General features: G+C 38.2%; 1 protein-coding gene across 1 annotated transcript in view; it reads right to left on the bottom strand.

The window, feature by feature from the left end:
• The window catches only part of LOC5574799 (sestrin homolog), a 166922-nt gene that overhangs the window by 124565 nt on the left and 20406 nt on the right, over window positions 1-21951 (bottom strand). Inside the window, exon 2 of the mRNA XM_021841318.1 lies at window positions 13600-14228. Within this exon, the coding sequence (XP_021697010.1) occupies window positions 13600-13650 (51 nt within the window). The 5' untranslated portion in view covers window positions 13651-14228. The remainder of the gene's footprint in view (window positions 1-13599; window positions 14229-21951) is intronic.

Genomic DNA, 21951 nt, shown 5'->3' with positions numbered 1-21951 from the left:
CTCGTAGGCTCCCGTTCTTTTTCTTCTTTCTGGCGTTACGTCCCCACTGGGACAGAGCCTGCTTCTCAGCTTAGTGTTCTTATGAGCACTTCCACAGTTATTCACTGAGAGCTTACTGTGCCAATGACCATTTTTGCATGTGTATATCGTGTGGCAGGTACGAAGATACTCTATGCCCTGGGAAGTCGAGAAAATTTCCAACCCGAAAAGATCCTCGACCGGTGGGATTCGAACCCACGACCCTTAGCTTGGTCATGCTGAATAGCTGCGCGTTTACCGCTACGGCTATCTGGGCCCCGTTGATACAAACAAATTCAAGGTTTGCTTCACTATTTATTGCGTTTCAATTCTTTAAGGCTACCCTGACAACAAAAATGTACGTATAACGGAATCACCTGTTGCGTTATGCGATGTCTATATATGCAAAGTTTTACTTAAAATATTTCACGAAAAGGCCTTATACGTATAAAAGTGGAGGCGTTATACGTGCATATTTTATATGATGAAAAATATCATGCAATGCGAGTGTGTGATTGTATTGCGAATCAATCTGTACTCTTAGGCGACTATATTTATGATAACAAAGTTGATTTGACAGCTGCTACGAATTTATCCGATTTACTTTGTACTAGTATACGGGACGGAATGAAATGCACACATGAACTCAGCGTTCTAGCGTTCATCGATCAAACGATTTCATCCACCATGTAGTGCGGATGTGATACAATGTGTATAAATAAACGACTTGTTTTCGTTAACTGTTATGCGATTTCTAGCTGTCTGGGTAATGATCATGTTGCACACTAATTGGTATAACATTCGATAGCATCTCCCAACTTACTATGCGAACATTGTCAACATAATCATAAAACTTACCATTCTAAAACCAAATTTCAAAACGACTAATGACCGCTTTTTTCCAAATCATTCAAACGCCGCCTGCTTGCAACGGCCAATGAATTAAACTCTCTCATTTACAAGAGCATCAAGAGGACCAACAATTTGTTTTGGCCACTTTGGCCGGAGTATTCCGGAATCAAAGTTTCTGCAGGAATGTCTCCAGTTATTCCTTCATAGATTCTTCAGTTAAATTTTTACTGTGATTCTTCTAGGAATTTCACCAAGGATTCCTCCAGGGTCTGTTTCAGGAGTTCTTCCAGAAATGTTCCGGAATTTCTTCAGAGATTTCTCCAGGGATTTTTCTGGTATTCTTTCAAAAAATCTGCCAGAAAATCTTGCAGATACTTCTCCAAAGATTCCTTCAGGAAAGCCTCTACAAGGATTCTTGCAGAGATATCTTCACGACTATCTCCAGGAATAACACTAGGACAATCTCTTCAAGGATTACTCAAGATATTTCTCTTGTGATTCATCCAAAATTTCCTACGAGAATTTCTCCACGGATTTATACCAAGATATCCTCAAGTAGTGCACTCGAGATTCATCCAGGAATTATTCCGGAGATCCCTCCACGAATCGCTTCAGGAATTTCCCAAAGAATTGCATCAGAAATTAATCCAGGTTTTCTTCAACTCACGAATTCCTTAAAGAATTCCTTGATAATTTCCTCCAGGAATTCTCCCAGAGTTACCGCCAGGAATATCGCTACATTCTACAACTCACGAATTCCTCAAAGTATTCCTCAAGAACTTCCTCCAGCGATTCTCCCAGAGTTATCACCAGGAATATCGCTACATGACTTACTCTAAGGAGTTCTTCAGATAATGCACCAGAGATTCCCCAGGAATTTCTCCAGAGATTATTTCTTGGCTTCCAAAAATCCTCCAGAGATGCCTTCGAGAATTCCTCCTTTTTCTTGAAATTGCTCCCTTGAATTCCTGCACGAATTTCATTAGAAATTGTTTTCAAAATTTCTCCTGAATAATTGATTAGGAAAATCCTTACAAAAATTTCTTTTGGAAAATCTCTTCATGGATTCCTCCACAGATTAAGCCTGGGCTTTGTCCAGAAATTACTCCATGGGATCTTCCAAAAAATAATCCGGGGTTTTCTCCAGAAAAATTTTCTACAAGGTTTTTTTCAGGACTTTTTCCAGATGTGCATCCAAGAGTCTCTCCGTAAATTACTTAGAAAACCTTTCAGAGATTCCTACAGGAGTTTCTTCAGGGATTTTTCTAGGAAAATCTTTACGAGGATTCCTTCAGATTTTTTCCGCTTTTTCTTCAGAAATTTCTCCAAAAATTGCTCCAGAAAAGTCTCTACCATATTTCCTCTGGAAATTGTTCCAGGGATGAATGAATCGACTGTACATTTCAAAGAAATATGCTTTTCATCTCTTTATTATAAAGAAGCTGTTAAAGAAATAAAGACTGTAGTCGAGAAGCATGTTCCAGGGTTTCAAGGTGTTCTTTAGAAATTCCTCATGAGATTTCCTCGGGAATTCCTTCATATGCTCCTGTAAGAATTTATCTCCAGGGATTCTTCCAGAAGTTTAACTGGGGATTACTCCAGATTTCTTCTAAAGGTTCCTCTGCAGATGGCTCCAGAAATCCCTCCAGGAGCTTTTTCAAGGATTTCTTAAAAATCTTCTTTAGAAAAGGAGTTCCTATAGGAATCTTTAAAAAAAATAGCAGACGTAACCCTGCAAGAATTCATATTCTTTTTGATGAAATTCCTGAAAGTATCCATGCGAAATCTCAGAAGGGTTTTCTAGAGGAATTCTCGAAGGAATCCCCGGAGGATTTTTGTGGTCCAGAACGGATAAATTTCAAGGGAAATCTCTGATTACCTGGAAAAATGCTTTGAATAATTCAAGAAGCTATTTTTCTGAGGGTATCCCTGGGACGATTCCTGCAGGAAACTTTTAAGGTATCTCTTTAGATGAATTTCTGATGCAATCTCCGGAATTATTCCCGGAGAAAATCTCAGGAACGATTCCTAGAGGAATCTCAAAATGATTACATGAGGAAATTCTGAAAAAAATATCTGAAGTAATCCTCGAGGAAATTGAAAATCTCTGCAATTATTCATGGAAAAGTTCACTGAGAAATCCTTGGCGAAATTCCTGGAGGAATTTCAGTCAAGATTTTATTGGAGGAATCTATGAAAGAATCATTGAAGGCATTTCGGCAGAAATTCTTGGCGAAATCGCTAGAATTACTGTGAAAATTCCAGGAATAATCCTTGGATGGATCCTTGGCAAAATTCCTGAACGAATTGTTGAAGATAATTCTGGAGCCCTATAGGAACCGGTCTATAAAATCTGGCAGTGAACAAAAGTTCTTCCTGGAGGAATCTCTGCCAAACGGTTAGTGCAATCCCTGGAGAAATCGAGGTAGGGATTATCTTCAAAGAATTTCTGGTAAAATCGCTGGAGGAATCTTCGAAAAAAAATCCTGGATAAATCTCTGAAAGGGTTTCTGGAGATATTTCGAGAAGAATTCATGAAGGCATCTTTAAGGATTTTTTTGTAGGATTTACTGGAGCCCTATTTGTAGTGGTCCCGAAATTTTGACTTCCGGCAAAACTCTATGCAAATACCCAATTAAAATCAATTACGAAGATCTTCTTTTAAATAAATGTACTATAAATAAGAACAGAGAAACGGAGATTTATTCCTGTAAAATCGTCGATTTGGACCATTGTGCAACGCCCGACCAAACGCGAGAGCACTATCGCCTATTCATATTAAGTTATTTGACAGCTCAAGAGAATAATTCTGGCACTCGTCGTTTTAGTCGTCTCTGCACTCTGCTTTAGCGCAACTGTAATAAGAGTCAATATTCGTCGTCCGCATCCCTGTGCCGTTGCCGCAAGTACCGCTCCGTGCCCGATGACGATGTCCAATAATAATAAAATCCATCTCACGCATTTAGCAGGGTTTAGTTTAGAGTCAGCACGAGCAGAAAAATCGGAACAGTCAAACCTGGAGGAGTCGGTTTTCCTATAGACGATGCTCGCTGAACTTTCCTAAACGACCTATGTAACATAGAAAGCCTCTCTTTGTTTGCTTTCTCTTTAAACAATAACTGAACCACCGTTACACTTTTTGAATGAAGCGTTAGTCAAGAACAATGAATTTTGATCCCTAGTCAAAAAAAATTACACAAACTTTTGTGTTACATGTCATAATTCTTTCGTCAAAACCTTTTGTCTTTTATGTGTCCTTTTTGACGGGGGTGGTCCATTTCGCATAAAGACGTTTCGCATAAGGACGTTTCGCATACGGACGTTTGGCATAATGGACATTTGGCATAATCAGAATTATATGCCTTCTTTAAAATGCTACCTGTTCTTGTATGAAACCGCTTTATGCGAAACGTCCATTATGCCAAACGTCTGTATGCGAAATGTCCTTATGCGAAACGTCTTTATGCGAAATGGGTCACCCCCCTTTTTGACCTTTTGTTTCTCGAACTTCTGTCCTTTTGACGTTATGGAGTTTGTCAATTTATCAACTATTCCATCAATATCCACTCCCTCAGACTTGCCTGTATCGCTTTACAAGGCGAATCAAGAATAGACACGCTGTGCGCTAACTAAATGAACAAAACTGCTGCTCGAATATGACGGGGACGACGTCGCCAGAGTTCAATCAAGCGGTAAAACAATTAATCATAAATCACTTTATTCAAATTACCTACGCCTGGGGTATGTGGCGAATCGGCCATCATTGGGTGGGGTGATGCATGGGAGGAAGAGGGTGACCACCTGAAGGGTAAGCTCATACATATACACAACCTGTTGACTGCCTTATATGAGAGATATTTACGTCGATTGCGTCGGAGGTATTGTGGTTCTGAAAAGGCTGCGATACAGTTGATTACTTTAATTAAGTTATACAGAGCAGGCAATCGTCAGATTCGTCACAGTGCGATGACGAAATAAAAAAAGACATCGTCATCCAGTATAATAACTCTGGCAGGTCGTCGTCTCTTCATCGACGAAAGAATGCACGACTAACTTCAATCCAAAATCGTCAACGAGCAAATTTTTCTTCATCCCGCTTGCTACCCTTACTCACAAGAAGAAGACGTTTACTGTATATTCGCTTGCTTCGCACCAACCAACGAATGCCGTCACATAATTGCTTGTATTGGCAAATGAACCCACTTCCCTCATGATTCTAAAATAGCTTGGTTGGTAAGCGCGTGGTGTTGACGATTCGGAGATCGTTTGTTCGATTTCAGTCGTGTTTTGTTATTTTCTTTTTGTTTTATTTTTTCAAAAAATGCTCTCAATCTGTCGAAGACACGATTCATATTTTTAGTCGGCTCAGTGCTCCCGAACGAAGATTCGCCCGTAACGAAGGAATCGTATTTGTTCGTCATGACGCCGAGCCTCTGCGCCGGATCTCTGCGGCAAATCGTCATCCGACGCTACTTGAGTGACGATGACGATGCTTCTTTTAGTTTCGTCACCGACTTTTTCCATTTGAAGGTGACGATTGTCTGCCCTGAAGTTATATAATGCAGGGCTGGTCGAACATGTTTTGGCAGCATTTTTCGGGCACATTCGGTAAAACAGGCGAAGTGGTAGCCACATGCATAACATAAAATCTGTTTTTAAGCTTCATGTTTTGTGAGCTTTTCTTCAATTAATCATTAAGATTTTTCTTTATCAAGGTTAAGCTGATAAATCATTATTGCATCAACTGTCAAAGTACACTAACTCTAGTGAAATTAAATGGTATAGTACTCAATTCGGTTTTCATTTAATTATAGCTATTCAACTAAACAGCTCGGGTATTTATTATAAAAAAAATCTTTTTGGCATTAAACCCATCTTCATGGATTTATCAACGAGAACAATCAATCAATGGCTTGACACTGAAACAAAGCAAATGATTGCAATCGGATTCATATATTACAAACGAACGTCGATCGTTAACTGCAACAAAGAACAGTGCGGTGAGACATGCTGACAATGGAAATGTAACGACTGCAGACGATTGTATTCATCGTAGTAAATTCCTTATCACAACTTCTGCTTTACGCCTCAGGGCAAGTGTATAAGTCTTCGACACAAAGAAGAAGCTTTGAACATATCAAGCGTGTGCTAGAATAAGAGCGTAAGTCGCATGATCGATTACTCTTCATCGATCCTCTTTTCTGTGAATAAAGGTGACAAGATGCAAGTTTGTTGGCATTATTTCACTTTAGACCGCTTGGCAGCGGTGCAATCTTGCGTCCTAAGGTAAACAAATGCTGAGAAATTTGCATCTTGTCACCTTTATTCATTGAAGAGAGGATCGATGAAGAGAAATCGATCATGCGACTTAAGCCCTTATTCTAGCACACGTTTAATATGTAAAAATCATTTCCTGGATAATTTTGTTGATTTTAATCAATTTGAATGTTAAAAGCTTGAAACTGATATCGAAGCCCCAAATTTGGGGCCACGTATTTCATCAGGTGTCTAAAGCCGACACCGCAGGTCCATTTTCCTCAATTTTTTTGCTATCACCACATAAATTAAGCCTATTCCTTCATTAAAGGACCTATGTAACAATGAGAGACTCTCTCCTATCTCGCTGTCTTTCTATTATAACAATACTAAAGCTTTTGAGAAGTTTTACACTATATATCGAAATACAATGTCCTTCGTCAGCTTTCCATGCAAAAACGCAACAGAAGATTTAAATGTGACACAATTATTGATTAAAAAAGAGAGCCTCTCAATGTTAGATAGGCGACTCTATGACACTACCCCAAACTCCATTTCCCCGAAAGGCGTTATCCCGAATGGGCAACTACCCCGAACGCCATTACCCCGAATGCATATCATTTTTAGACTAATTGTGATTAGAAGGTAGTAAATGACTGAAAAGACGTACCATTGGTACTTCGCGTACCTGCAGGTATAAAATAGACCCCATTTGTGGTCCTTAGCCTCTTGTCCAGTAACTCCTATCCCTACCTCCCCGTGGTGTCGCCTGGGGTACGAGTAACAGTAGGGAAGATCGGGTAACCAACCCTGGTGAGACCTTGGTCGTATGTTGACAGGGAAGGGGGGCTCCTCTCGCTCCTCTCTTCTGAGGGTGTAGCTTATCAGAGCGTCTATTCTCCATGTTAGGAGCGGCTGATCATCGTCCTAGTGCCAGCGTGGGACTCTAAACAGTGATGTGCACGATGATTACAAGCCAGCCGTAAAAATCATCAGTACAGGAAGCATACAATGTAGAAATATCTGCTGGCTGGAGGAACCGAGCGCGATAGAGCTCGCATTGGCAGACGTGTGATGATCGACGGGGATGAGTTCGAGGTGGTGGACGAGTTGGTCTACCTCGGATCATTGATAACGTCGGATAACAACTGCAGCAGAGAAATTCGAAGACGTATCATTGCCGAAAGTCGCGCTTACTACGGACTCCACAAGACCTTGCGGTCTGGTAAACTTCACTTCCGTACTAAGTGTACCATGTACAAGACGCTGATAAGACCGGTAGTCCTCTACGGGCATGAGACGTGGGCAATGCTTGAAGAGGACCTGCAAGCGCTAGGAGTTTTTGAACGACATGTGCTTAGGACGATCTTCGGCGGAGTATGTGAGAACGGCGTATGGAGGAGAAGAATGAACTACGAGCTTGCCAAGTCGCCAAAGCTGGAAGGGTACGATGGGCGGTACACGTTGTGAGAATGCCGGACAACAATCCCGCAAAAATGGTGTTCACCTCAAATCCGGCCGGAACAAGACGAAGGGGAGCGCAACGAGCTAGGTGATTTGACCAAGTGGAGCAGGATCTTGAAACTGTGGGGCGATCGAGAAATTGGAGGATAGCAGCCATGGACCGAGTTAGTTGGCGTAACATTGTGGCGCAGGTCATGTCTCTAAGGACGTAGAGCCAGCAAAAGTAAAGTAAGTATTGAGGTTCCTTGAATTCTTGATGATTGCTAATTACACTTGTTTAGTTTTGTTCGTAATTGACACATTAAGAAAATTATCGAAGACAAGAAAAAGTTTTTGTTAGAATATAAAATATATCAAAATAAAAAATGCTAATTTTTTGAATCGACTTTGAATTTTGATTTTTTTTGTGCGGTTTGGGCCTCAAATGAGAATTTTTCAGTATTTTTTTTTGCTATTTTTTAATCACATAATTTTGAAGGAAAAATAGAGTAAAAAGTTTGTCCCTTTCCAAAAGATAGTCCAGATATATTTTGGATAAAATCTCCTATGTAGATAAAAATAAGTGTTCTATACTTAATGGCTCAACTAATTAATATCCAGGAAGTTTCAGTTAAACCTGAGAGGGTACTGCCAACACCTATTCGAGTTGGGGGGAAAGGCGTTTACTATGCAATGATGTACAAGAATAACCTATTAGAACAAACAATTTGTTTGATTTTTGGCCACCTGATCGTCCATAGTGAAAAAAAAATAGAAGCTTGAAACTAATATTGAAACCATAAAACTGTCACCACGTTTAACATCAGGTGTCAAAAAGTCAACTCTACAGGCTCAATCTCCTCTATTTAGATTATCAAACTTAAATTTACTTCATTAGCAGCTTTTTTTTTTGAATATTCTCTAAGCTTCTACTTGCTGGGAACAATTTACGCAAAGTTCTTTACAGGATTATAAAAAAAAACATCGTTTTTAACTGACTTTTCCTTAATGAATTTTGGACAAGTCTTTCAAGGATAACATGATCGAATTCATGGGCTTCTAGGCAGTATTTTCATCGAATTCAATACGTAATTTTCTGAAATCTTTGACAAAGCAACTTCTTCTGAAATCCTGGACAGTATTTTCAAACATTTCAAGGTAGGATTTCGGAGTGAATATTGAGCGAGATTCTGATAGAATCCTAATCACAATTCTTGTAAAATCCTGGACAGAATTCTTAGTTCTGATCAAGATTTTCGAAAAAGCTTAATCAGTATTTTAACACATTCCGGGTCATGATTCTCGCGTAATCCCATGCAGGATTTCGAATAATATTAGGTTTTTCGAATGAATTATGAAAATGATTCTTATAAAACTCTGGACATCATACTCACAATGTCCAAAATTTTGGTTAAGATTTTTTTTTTAAATATCCTGCGTATGGTTTTTGCATAATTTCAAAAAGGACTCTCACAATATCCAGCAGGATGCTTAGCTGCAATTATCTGCAATTATCTCTCTGCAAAAGAAACCTGCTACATTTATGCAAATGAATATTTATGTGTTAAAAAAATGGCTCACCACACAGAATTGCTAGTGCGATTTGGCCCTCGGATCGAAAAGGTTTTGCTGGCTCTAACTTAGAGGAGTTAGCTCTCATAGAATCGTTAGAGGTTTTTATTAATTTGACACAGCGTCTGGAAGAATTTCTCGAAATGATCATTAAGTAATCCCTGGAGTGATTCTTTGAATGAAATTCATCACAAGTAAGAAGGAAAAAACAAAGTGAAATACTTGGGGAAATAGATGTTATAATTTTTCGGAGTTTCTTTGAACAAAATCCTTTAAGAAAAGTCCCAATGAAATCGGTGTGTTTGAGTTTTGAGGAAACTTCTTTCCTATTAAGAAAATATCGTCATAGATGACCTTACAGGAGTTATTGTAGAAGTTCACAAAAAAAATCCAATTAATTCCGTTAAAAATTCAAGAATGATTCCGGACAGAATGTCTGCAAAGTATTCAAAAGAGCTTTAGCTTGTGGTTTCTGGCGTGGATCTTGGTCTAATCCGAAAGAAATAACTAAAGGGTTTTTAACATATCTAAGATGCATTTATAGAATTTTCTACACTTAGATCAATACCTGTAGCAAATAATTCAGGAAAACCCTGGATGAAAAAAATCAATTGAAGAGTTTAAAAGAGTTCCAAAATAGGTTTTATTAGGACTTTTTCGAATTTTTTGTCCTATCCAAAGTACAAATATTGGGGTATATGTTGGTTATCAACAGAGTAATATTTGGTGTACATTCAGGAGGCAATGGAGATGGAATAGTTGAAGGAGTACTTAAAAAAACAATTAGGAATCCTCAGTAGAATTCTCAGATGTGTCCATAGAATTTTGCTAATATACATCTATGAATCTGTTCAAACATGTCTAGATTTTTTGACGGAAGAATCCTTGTGAAAAAAAAACATAGGGAAAAAAGAGTTAACTTTATTTTTCATAAATTTCTTAAATTACTGATGCTTTAAGAATTTTTTTTGGATTTTTGGAGAAATTCTTAGAAGTATTCCCATGGCGTAACGTCCCACCTGGTAGTATCTGCTTTCAGCTTCTTCATGGTATGATAAACTACATATCTGTTATCAACTAACACTAATGAGTAAGAACCTATCCACAAAAAGTCTCTCAGACCACTGTGTACGTTAATCAGCTCGTCTATACTATCAATTTGAATGCAACTTTGTCGTTTTGATAACGGTTCTTACCCTTACCCTCCTGCTGAACAAAACCCCCCATCCAGCCGTTTGCTGATTGCTCTTTCTATGAAGCGCACTGAGTGCAAAATCGCGCGAGAGGTCAAGGAACTGTAGAAATCAATTAGGCACATTCGTACTACTACTGTCCACCGGTCAACGCATGGCTCTAGGAACGATGCATGCGTTATAAATGATTGAATAGAAAGAAAAAAAAAACTTCTGGAAATCAATTCAAGCGCGAGATTCAATGTGTGTGCGCTGTTATCTCCAACCAATAGCCACGGACTGGGTCACTCAGGGGTTTCTTGTTCTTTTTGACGTTACGTTACAGCTGGGACAGAGCCTGCTTTTCAGCGTAGTGTTTCTTATGAGCACTTCCACAGTTAATAACTGGAAGCTTTCTAGGCCAATTGTGATCATTTTTGCATGTGTATATCGTGTGGCAGGTACGGAGATTATCTATGCCCAGAGAAATCGAGAAAATATCTTTTAACAACCGGTGAGATTCGAACTCACTACCCTTCAGTTTGGTCTTGCTGAATAGCTACGCGTTTACCGCTGCGACTATCTGGGGCTCTTTGAGGCAATAATCACAGCGTCTTCCAACGTCCCTGGTTCGCTCCCACTCTTGTTTGTCCATCTCCGCTCTGCCACGGTTATGGGAGGACCTGTTATCAGAAATCGTGTTTGTCTAGCGAAACGCGATGACTTTTTTATTCCCCTTTGGACTGTTGTCAAGCAAAACTATTGTGACCGTTGAACACACATTAGCTAGGTGGATGCAAAGTAAGGTTGTGAAGAAAGTACATCGATGAACAAACATAGGGACATCCGAAACTCTTCAGTGCTTCATTTTGTTGCTCTAGACTAATTTTCCGAGCACTACATCGAAGGAGCCTTTAACCCAGGCTCTTCGATTCAGGTGAGAAAGCAAATTGCGCCGTTATTCGTAGACAGTATTTCCGAATTTTGTGGTTTTCGAGAGGAGATTTTGAACTCCATTAAGGGAATCAGGGTTTCGTTGTACTTTTTCTGGTGAGAGCAGATATGGTAACCATAATTATGGGACTTCTTTGATTATTCTTCCAATCATACTCTTAGAATTCATCCAATGATTTCTCCAGAGAAGCATACAGGGAGTCTTTTGAAGATTTCTGTCGCTCATCTTGAACTGTCCAGGCTCTTCTTGAACTTCTTCAGGGGTTCAATCGAGCATTACCGAAAGTATTTTTCAGGAATTCCTCCAGCTCAAACTTGCGAATTTTTTTCAAAGTTTTTTCCAGCTATTCCTTAAAATGTTTCTGCAGCAAATCCGGTACACATTTCTGAGACATACCGTACTTCAACAGTTATTATTGAGAACTCTGAATGCTTGTCAGAGTAGCATTTTTTTCATTCTGTATCGTATGGACCTATGCACGAGTTCATTATTTGACGTTTTAGCGGTGCCGTGTTATTTATGTGACCATGGAAACCAATGAATTCGGCACCGCTCATACGTCAAATTAGTGAACTCGTGCATCGGTCCATAGCAGAAACGATGCTGATATGTCAGGAAAGTCCAGAAAACTTATATTATTAGAAGATCCTAGACAATGGAAGTATGAAAGTATATATATTATCAAAACTAAATTTCGAACAAAATCAAGGAAGAAAATCTGCTTCGATATAACATGACGAAAATAAAAATCAGGTTATGTTATACAGTAGTTTCTCGATTTTATCACTGCTCGTTTTAATAAATGAGTTGTGTTTCATCCTTCGACCTTGACGCTTGCTCCTGCCGTGGCCGGCGATGAGGACAGGATCAAACATGTCGCGCATCGATCGAGTAAAGTGAAAAAGTGCCGCTTTCGATTAGTTCTTTTTGATCTTCCGACATTGACGCTTGCTCCTGGGGAGTGCGTCAAGAAAGCCCCAGCAGTTGTCAGTTGTTTTCCCTCACGGGTTGCGCGCCTATTTTCTCTGAGTGCTTTTATATAGCTAAGCAAACGAGTGACGCTGAAAGAGGATTGTTGCTGGTCAAGGATGACGGATCAATTGGTGAGCTCGTTTCATGCTATTGTTTCTAATCTATAAAATATGTATGACTGTACCTTTAATCGTTAAAACGGTGAGACGTAAATATGATTTTTCAAAAAAATATGAATGGTTCGTCACTGTGAGTGTCGACATAAACTCTGATTCACAAATTATGTCTGCCTAAATATTTTTTATTAAAAACACCTTCTTCTTTTTACCTTTATTTTTGTAATTAAAAAAAAACTTTGAATGGTTCGACACTTCAAGTGTAGACTTCCAAAAGGTTCACTTTATTCAACAAACTTTGAATGGTTCGTCACCTCAAGTGTCGGCATATTTTTTCTCTACATAGATATTGTTCATATCAAATGAAAATATTATATTTACATATAAGCATGTTTATATCTCACAAATAATTATTTATCATGGTCTAATCGCTTATCAAAGTGAATCCTGTGACCCAACGATCCTTCCCATTAACAAACATGCCTCCCAGTAACCTTTGTGGAGATGCAGAGGCAAACACGGTCTCCAAATAGCAAAGATTACACACTAACAGTCCTTCCCCCAATCCCACCTGACTGTAAGGACGTGGCCGGCGCCGTTATTGACCATGTATAAATAGAGGCACTGAATTATGCACACTGAAGAAGATTATGGCCAATCCCAGCCGAACTTCTAGTTGATTCTGTGCATTTTCACTGACTTCGGTCAATCACGGAATAGCAACCATTGATATGTGCAGTCAGTCTAAGCTAAGCTAAGCTAAGCTTTATCACTGCTCATTTTAATAACGCTTCAATATATCACTCTCGATTTAAGCACGGTTTTCTGTTCTATTTTATCACGCCTCAATAATAGTATGAAATTCATACATTTTACATGGAAAAATAACCCTTAACAATCAATATATATCTATCTGACCCATCGCCACCATGCTTTTCGTTTCATTCGCTTTGTTTCTGCAACATAAATCTCAAATTTTGATGAAAATCATATAGGAAAAAGATACATTTTTATTTTATCACGCTTCGCTATATCACGCCAAAAAAATGTGGGTCCGTGATATAATCGTGAAATTACTGTATAGGGGTACCTTTTACTAAATAGCTTAATTTAGTTTTACCAAATTATGATGATTGTGTTGCCTAACATAGAACTAATACTAATACAGAAATTTGAAAAAAAAAAATCTGAAATTCTTCGATTTATTCATTATTTAAACTAAGTAATAATGATTAGAACTCACCTCTGGCCCCAGTTGACCCATTCCGTTGTAGCAGTCCACCATTGAGTACATGGAGATGCCTGGTCCGGATCTCTCGACTCGTTCAGACACACTCGCTCGATTCCGAAAACCGAATTCCACCAGTTGTAATCCCAATCAGAGCAAAAAGTAACGCTTCTTATCCACCAGCTTGCGATCCAAGATCATCAGAGGATCTCTTCTGTTGCACACGATCACACGCTTCTATCACAACCAATAACCAAAGCGCTTCGGAGGCTTAATTAAGCCCCACTTACACTCAATTCAAAGACCTGAGTAGTACCCAAAGAGGCGTATAATTTGGTTGTTTTTGTTGTTCACAATTGGCCGCTTCTTATCCCTCTCACTCTTCAAGACGCGGCACTTAAATCATTCAAATGGCACAGGCCCTTAGATCACTTCGGCTCCGGTCAAACAAAGACCACGCTGCGGATGGCTGCTGCAATTGTTGTTTTCGTCAAGTTGCTGCACTAAACGTATCCACTCGCGGGACTTAATCACTCACACTGAAAAAATACGTCGTATTGCAAAACAACCGTCCGGTGCGGTGCAGAGGAGAAAAATTCGAAAGGTCGGTCACCGGTACTGACCGAGTGCGTCGCCGATAATGCCTGTGAACGAAAATAGAGATATAAAAAAAAACGAGTGTTGAGGAAATATTTTAATTGGGCTAGATAAACAATGTGCCCGTTGCACTCACTAGAATAACAACGGGGCGCAATGTGTGAACAGCAAAACAAATTTCGAGATTTGAACTAGAGGCAGGATATCACGAGGTCTGCGCTGCGCTTTAGGAGCTGATAAGCGCGCTTTCTGGGTCAGATAATCTTTTTTTACACCCTGACATCCGTGAGTGCAGACAATTGTTGCCAATCTTCGACTGATGGAGCTTAGCCTGAGTGTTATCCGTATTTATCGTACTATTAAAATTGACCATAGTCAACAGTGCGCGCTTAATCCCGCCGGGGTCATCGATTGGGAATAGAGTTACCATATTTGCCATGATCTTATCAATTATCCCAGCAAGAATTTTTCGCGCCACTCAGAATATTATTTTTTGCAGTTTTTTTTTATCGTAACAGGCTATTTTAGTCTTGTAAGCGTTAACACGGAACTGATGGTATTTGCGTAATTAGTCAGTATACAGAATTTTTAGAAATTGTTAAATTATGATAAGCAACTCTAAATCAGAACTCAGATACCGTCTAGGGCGATAATAGGTCAAAAACGCATATGTCGACGTAGACTGCTCGATAACTCTTGTAACTTAGGCTAAAATATGTTTTCTAGTAATGGAATACGTTTGTGAGTAACTCACTGATCTATAAATTTACGAAAATAACCCATTCTCACCCCATGGGTTAATGTCCAAATAAGCAAATAAATTAGAATTGGTTCACAATAGGAACAGCAGCTTTTCAGCAAGACCAAACTGAGTATCGAGGGTTCTGTCGAAAATCTTTTCGAGTCGGAAATTTTATCGACTTTTTTGGACATAGAATATCTTTGTACCTGCCTCACAATATACATATGCAAGAATGGTGAATTGGCAAAAAACGGTCTAAGTTAATAACTGTTCAAGTGCTTGTAAAACCACTACGCTGAGAAACAGGCTCTTTCCCAGTTGGGACGTAACGCCAAAAAGAAGAAGAAAATGACGGACATTAATATCAAATTTTGAAATAACAGAACAATAATTCAAATCGCGATCATTTTTTGGTTCCTTGATATTTTTGCACCATTTTTTAAAGTTTTCTATTTCTCTTCTAATTTTGGAATCTGTGTCGATAATGGCCATTGGCCATCTCATTTTGAAGATTTTCCGATATTTCTTGGAGGACCGACAATTCCCGTATAAAATTTCTTTGGTCGTCATTTCGTTTTGTGCCAATTTACGAAAAATAAAAATAAATGTGTGCTACACAATTTCAGGCAATAAAGAGCTTATCCGAAAAAATCATACAAATTGATTCAGTTGTCTCCGAAAAAAAATCAAAATTACATAATGAAGTGTTTAGGTTTTTTTCACGGCCGAAAGGGTACCAGAATAAATAGTCACGGCAGACTCTTATCAAAGTTCTGTTTTCAAAAGCGAATAACCGAGCATGAGAAAAAAATTAGCCTTACATATTTACGTCGGCTATGGGTATACGTCGGTCTTCCAAGAAATTTCGGAATTTCACCGGATCTAGATAGCCAATGATCGAAATAAAAAAACAACAAAATCATTGCTTTTGTGATGTCACCCCTATCGATGGTATGTTCAAATGGCCGTTTACAAAATTGCATAAAATGTTGTACGCAACACGTTCTTCGTTCTGGATTTTTGCAACACGTGTCGTACTTTTTTCCAACGAGGCTATCGCTAGGATAGTATCGAGTTGGATAATGATGACGAGTTCTGTTACGATCGACTTCTGTTAAGAGTTACGTAAACTACTATTAAAATCCCACATTCATGAACTGTAATTAGAAAGCTGTAGGAAACTTGAGCGATTGACGATTCTCTCGATGTGATCTAGTTGCAAATAAATTTTCGCGTTTAGTATCATAAAAAAGTATCTGCAGTGATCGATTTCTCTTCGTCCATTTTATTTGTTGATGAATAAAGGAAAATTGAATCGTTTTTCGTAACGTTTTTGCGTGCAGCATGACGAAGGACGATAAAAACATTCTACTAAATAGAAAACAGCTGTTGAGAACAGCATCTTGGCCAAGTAATTAGCTAAAGAGAAAATCGATGAGGCGAATTCAATCACTGCAGTTATGCCCTTATTATACCGAAGGCGAGAATTCTTGTTTATTTAGCCTCGATAGGGTGAGAAAGGGTCAATTATCATACGTGTTTTGTTCCATAAATAAAGAAAGAATTTTAAATACTGGTCAGGGCTTTGAAAATGCATTAAGTACCCAAGAAGAACATTTCTGATCAAATTACGGAAGTAAGCATTAGCATTAAGCATTTCGCACAAATTCGTAGGTGGTACAGTCCTAGACCATTGTATGAGGGTTGCCTCCTTCCCGTCCGTTAACAAAGTCAGAAATTTGGGACTAACCTCTAATTCTTAGAAATACTCTCTCTTTCGCTCTTCAACAAAACTTGAAAACAATGGTGCCAGTACCTGTCAACTTTGAAAGGTACTGGCACCATGGTTTTCAGATATCCCGAGGGAGGCTGGCTAGTTTAGTTTCTTACATATTCCGAATCTAAAGTTTTACAATTTTCCGTGATCTGGAACTATTTTTAAAATACGTTTGAAATTAGTATGGAAATCACTTGAATAACCTTCGGCCATTTTTTTCTTCGGGACGAGCTGTTATTATGTAAATTGAAATGTCATTGAGTCGACGGATTGAAATCTTTTTTAATCATTTATAGTATCAAAGTTAAGATATAAAAGCGCAATAAAATTGTGTTATACTTAGAAAAATGTGCTCTTTCGATCAAGCAACAAAAAACTGTGAGTTTTTCATCACTAAACACCCCAACTCAAGTGGGCACTGTTTCTCTCATCTTACATCTGCCTGTGTGTAAGTGGGCGGGGCAAATTTGTCTGTCTATTTGAGAGCGTAGAGAGCACGGTCAGCAGAAAACATTGCTTGCATGTGTAGCGTGGCGCGCAAAGCAAAGCATATGTCGAGCATTATAATAAAGCCGAAGAAGGAACAGAGGAGAGTAGGGAGAAGAATCGGTTCGTTATTTTGCGGGTCATTTTTTGTCTGATCCGTTCTGATCAAATAAACCGACTCTCGCAAATAAAGAGCCACGGACCACTCGTTCTTCTGAGTGATCCGGATCATTTGAACGGCTCCTTTTCTTTTTGAAAATCTCTATTGAGCATGATTGACCGCCCGCTGTTGCTTTTCTGTCCGAAATTATGCATATTTATAGTTCCTTGAGTAGAAATAAAAAAGATTTGGAAAAAAATCGATTTTGAGAAGGTGGCAACAAAAATATCTCCGCGAAAATAGGGTTGACAAAATCGGGTCATTATTGTATTAAGAACATAACAAAAAATAGCATTTAAACGATTGTCCGACATTTCCCCGAATATAACTTCCCCGAATGAAGTTTTCCTAAATGAACTACTTCCCCAAAAACATCGTAATGTATTCTACATACTACGTTTAGAGTACGTTTAGATGAAAATTGGGTAAATTTGTTATAAAATTCATGTGTAGAAGTAATCGATGTTCAATACAATGTGCCACATGCATTGAACTCAAAACAACTATAAAAATCGTTCTTGTAACAGCTTGACATGTATAAAGAACACATGATAGACAGTTTCAAACGGTATGTTTGGAATTTATATCTTTGATTTATGTACATTTGGTCGATTGGACGTTTGGTAGATTTTTGCCTTCTTAGAATAACAGGCAATTCTTTTTAGTTTACTGTTTCAATATTTTTTGGCACCAAGTCGAATATATTTCAATTAGAACGTTCCCTTCTTTTAATGGAAAGCTGTTCTTTCAAATTGTTTCGCATTGTTTTGCAAATACATTATTCGGCCAAACGCCCTTATGCATATGACCATTAGGCCAATCATATATGTTTCATTATAATGTGACATAAATAATTGTAGCTACAGTAAGTCCATAAAGCGTTAGTAGGGCTAGAGATATAATCTATTATGTATTGCCTTACATACTCTACAATTTTTCTTTGTCTATTTATGTTTTGATTAAAAACAATCCCGGAAGTCTTTAAGCTTCAAAAGTCATTTGCATAAAATTGCCAGAAAAAAAAAATCGGATTAAAGTGTCAATAGCTGTGTTAGTTTTTTTTTTACATGTTTACCGATGAAGAACAGCCTTCTTTGAAAAAAGGTAAAATTTCTGTTGAAATGACTAGAAGTCACAAACGAAAAAATATCAGCGCAGTAAAGGAGATATTAACTTTTAAACTATTATAATTATTTAACCAGTAAAATAGGGAAGAACTTATTTTATAAATCAGGGATATTTCTGAGTTGGTCAACAATTAACTTTTACGTAATCATTTTAAGGTACGGAAAAAAAATACTTAAACATCTACTTATGTTATATGACACACAAACTACTAAACCGGAGGTAATGATCGACTAATACCATCGACACGATGTGCTTAACTTTCTAGAAGAACATTTAAGAACATTTTGGATGTTTTCAGACCGCTCCTATATAGTCAGATTTTTTGCATGGAAATTAAAAATGATTTGTATGGCGCGTAAGAAATCTTAATTTATGGATGTCCCTTATCGAGAAGGTTATATAGCATAAAAGAATAGTACACGATTTTCAAAATCGAAAAAGAGTGCATATACTCTAAGAACAGTACCGATGGTAACCCTAATCGAGAGGTTATCGCGCTTCTTGTTGACGAGGTGCAAATTCGTCCGCCGCACAAAAAGATAGCGTTCTACCTTTTGTCTTTGTTGTCTCTCGAAGGCAAAGGCAGCACAACGACCACCAACAAGGCTGTGATTGACGACACCGGGGAGCAGCGTATTGATCAGTACTTATCTAATCGATACGGGAGTTCTAATTTGATGATCAATTACAACAATTATCACCGGGCTGACCTGCTTTTGGAACGGTCGTTTAGTCATTCATGTAGGCCTTTTTTCCTTTATCAATTTGTTTGTCGTTTGAATAACAGAACTTTGAACCCGTCAAAACCGGTGACAATTTAATACGTTTCGGTAAAAACAATGTCCGTCAGTATCTTTCGTTTTGCATAGAGGAGAAAAAACCCTTAAAAAATTTGGGTATATACGATGTCTTAATATCAAGTATCTTTTCAAGACTCCAATAAATCCTTTCAAAGCGGACAAAAACCCTACATATGCCTGTTTCTCTGCTAAGAATTCTTATGAGCACTTCCACAATTATTAACCCCTCTACCGGCAGCTTAATTTGTTACCGCTAAAAATATTCAAATCGCGATAGCTTTTCTGTTTCTCGATATTTTTGCACCATTTTTTCACAAGCTCTCAAAAAACTCTTTTAGTTTTAGAATAGGTGTCGATATTGATAATTGGCCATCTGGATCCGGAGATACAGTACTGACCCGATTTTGTCAGCCCCCGATTTTGTCTGCCCCCGATTTTGTCTACCCCCGATTTTGTCAGCTTTTTGACCCGATTTTGTCAGCCTATTTTAAATTTGTCAAAAAGTTGTAATCGTCATGTTTTACCACGTTCAAATTAAAGTTTATGATGATGTTTGATGCCATGCACGCATGGGCGTAGCCAGAGGAGGCAATGGCAATGCCTTTTATTAAAAGTGAAAAAAATCGATATGACCAATATAAGGGAGGGGGGAGCCCCTGACAAGAAAAAACTGGCTACGCCCATGTCCATTGCCCTCTTAAAAGTCCATGTAACCATGTAACACGTCAAAATTTGAAAAACAGGAACAAAATGAAATGACCCGATTTTGTCAGGTTCCCCATTTTGTCAGCCTAAAATTCATCGAGGGGCTGACAAAATCGGGTCCTTACTGTATTCCAAAATTCCTTGGGGGACCGACGCATAGCCATAACCAACGTAAATATCTCAGGCTACAGAATTTTTATCGTATTCAGATATTCACTCCTCGGAATGATACATTATTGCGAGTATGTTGTGAAAAAATGAAGCAATTTGGTGCAGCCGTCTTTGAGTAATGAGCATTTATGTTTCTGGTACCACGTTGGACAAATAAAGATCTTAAAAACTCTAAAAAACCTCATATCGTAATCTTAAGATTTCTCCAAGAATACTGAACCGATTTGTATGATTTTTTCACAGTAGCTTCTTATTACCTGGCATTAGTACACATTATATTTTTTTGATAAATTGACCAAATCGCGTTTTGATTTTTTTTAGCAGTAAAAAATTAAGCTGCCGGTTGCTAAAAGCTTTCATTGCAAATTAACCATTTTTGCGTGTGCATATCGTGTGGGAAGCACGAAGGTACTCTATGCCCTGGAAAGATGAGAAAATTTATTTAAGAAGAGTTCCACGATGCGTTCGATGTATTATGATACAAGTAATTTCTTCAAAACTTCAATTCAAATATTATTCAAAACAAAACAGTTGAGTAACTTTTTGGATTGATGTCAGAAAAAGAAGTCAAACTTAAACAGAACAAACAAAGCTTCGCTTTTCAATCTGCAAGATTAATGACAAGCGACAGTAAGTAAACGCGTAGGAAGATCAACGAATCCAATAAAAACAATCGAAATGTGTTGCAATAAAAAATGAGTCCATTATAGCAAAACTGCCCCGAAAAGCGAAAACACAATCAAATTTAAATTCCACTTAATATCAACATCTAGTTATTGCTGGCACGATTTATTAAGCTTATGTTGGCTCAATGACCAGAGAGCCTGGATTTCGTCCGTCCGTCTGTCCGTCGAGATGCACAAGACAAAACGGAATTCAATTTCGGTGGAACCAGTTCCGAGGAGCAAAAGAACGAAACAATTGCCACAGATAAAAAGACGTAACTGTTGGAACATATTTCTTGATAATAAAGCTTCGAGTTTTTTTATTGGAACACCTATAAATAAATGAAAAACAATTTTCTTCGAAACCCATCGCCCATTACTTCACACTATCATTATCTGGTGAGCATGTTTTGTGCAATAAGACCTGCAGATGGCGGTCAAAAACGAAGAAATGCCTAACCTAACCCCTTCTTGTCCACGACGTCCTTCACTGTTTTAGGAAAAAACGTTCTAAATTTTTTGCGAGAACGAAAATTGTTGAAACTTGTCTAATTCTATCGAAATCGTAAGTTTATGATGTAAATCAAAACTTTTTTAATTGATTGTTTATCAATTATTACACTATTGAATCAAGAAGTAGGATATATGGGTGTTCTAATGAGCTTATTCCAAATCGTATGTTACAATATCAGACTGAATCAGTTTATATTGGATTCGTCGAAAAGTGATGATGCTCTACAGATAGCATTAGTGCTACAGGTTTAAAAGAGCGATCGATTGAAATTTTATCAGTGTTACGTCTGTCTATCTGTGCTACGGCCATCGTGCAAAGCACGATTGCAGCAGCAGCAATCCGATAAAGCTGGGCATGGACTTGAATTGGCTTATTCGCCCCTAGGCAAGGGACCGAGCGACTTAATCCTTGGAGGCGCGATGAAATTTATTTCCATTGCAGATTGGGCATTGCACTCGGGATAGATTTAGTTTAATATTGATTGCGAGCGGATATTAGCATCGCAATCAGGCGTCCCAACACGGGAGATTGAATCCGTATTGATGGTTTGAAACAGTGCTACAATGTACGACAGGCTCAAGGTGAAGGATTTTCTTCAATATTCATAAGTTTTGCAATTGGG

This window comes from Aedes aegypti, chromosome 2 (assembly GCF_002204515.2).
Source record: "Aedes aegypti strain LVP_AGWG chromosome 2, AaegL5.0 Primary Assembly, whole genome shotgun sequence".
Taxonomy (NCBI): domain Eukaryota; kingdom Metazoa; phylum Arthropoda; class Insecta; order Diptera; family Culicidae; genus Aedes; species Aedes aegypti.
The sequence above is the reverse complement of the archived record's forward strand: the minus strand, read 5'-3'. Positions and strand labels throughout refer to the sequence as shown.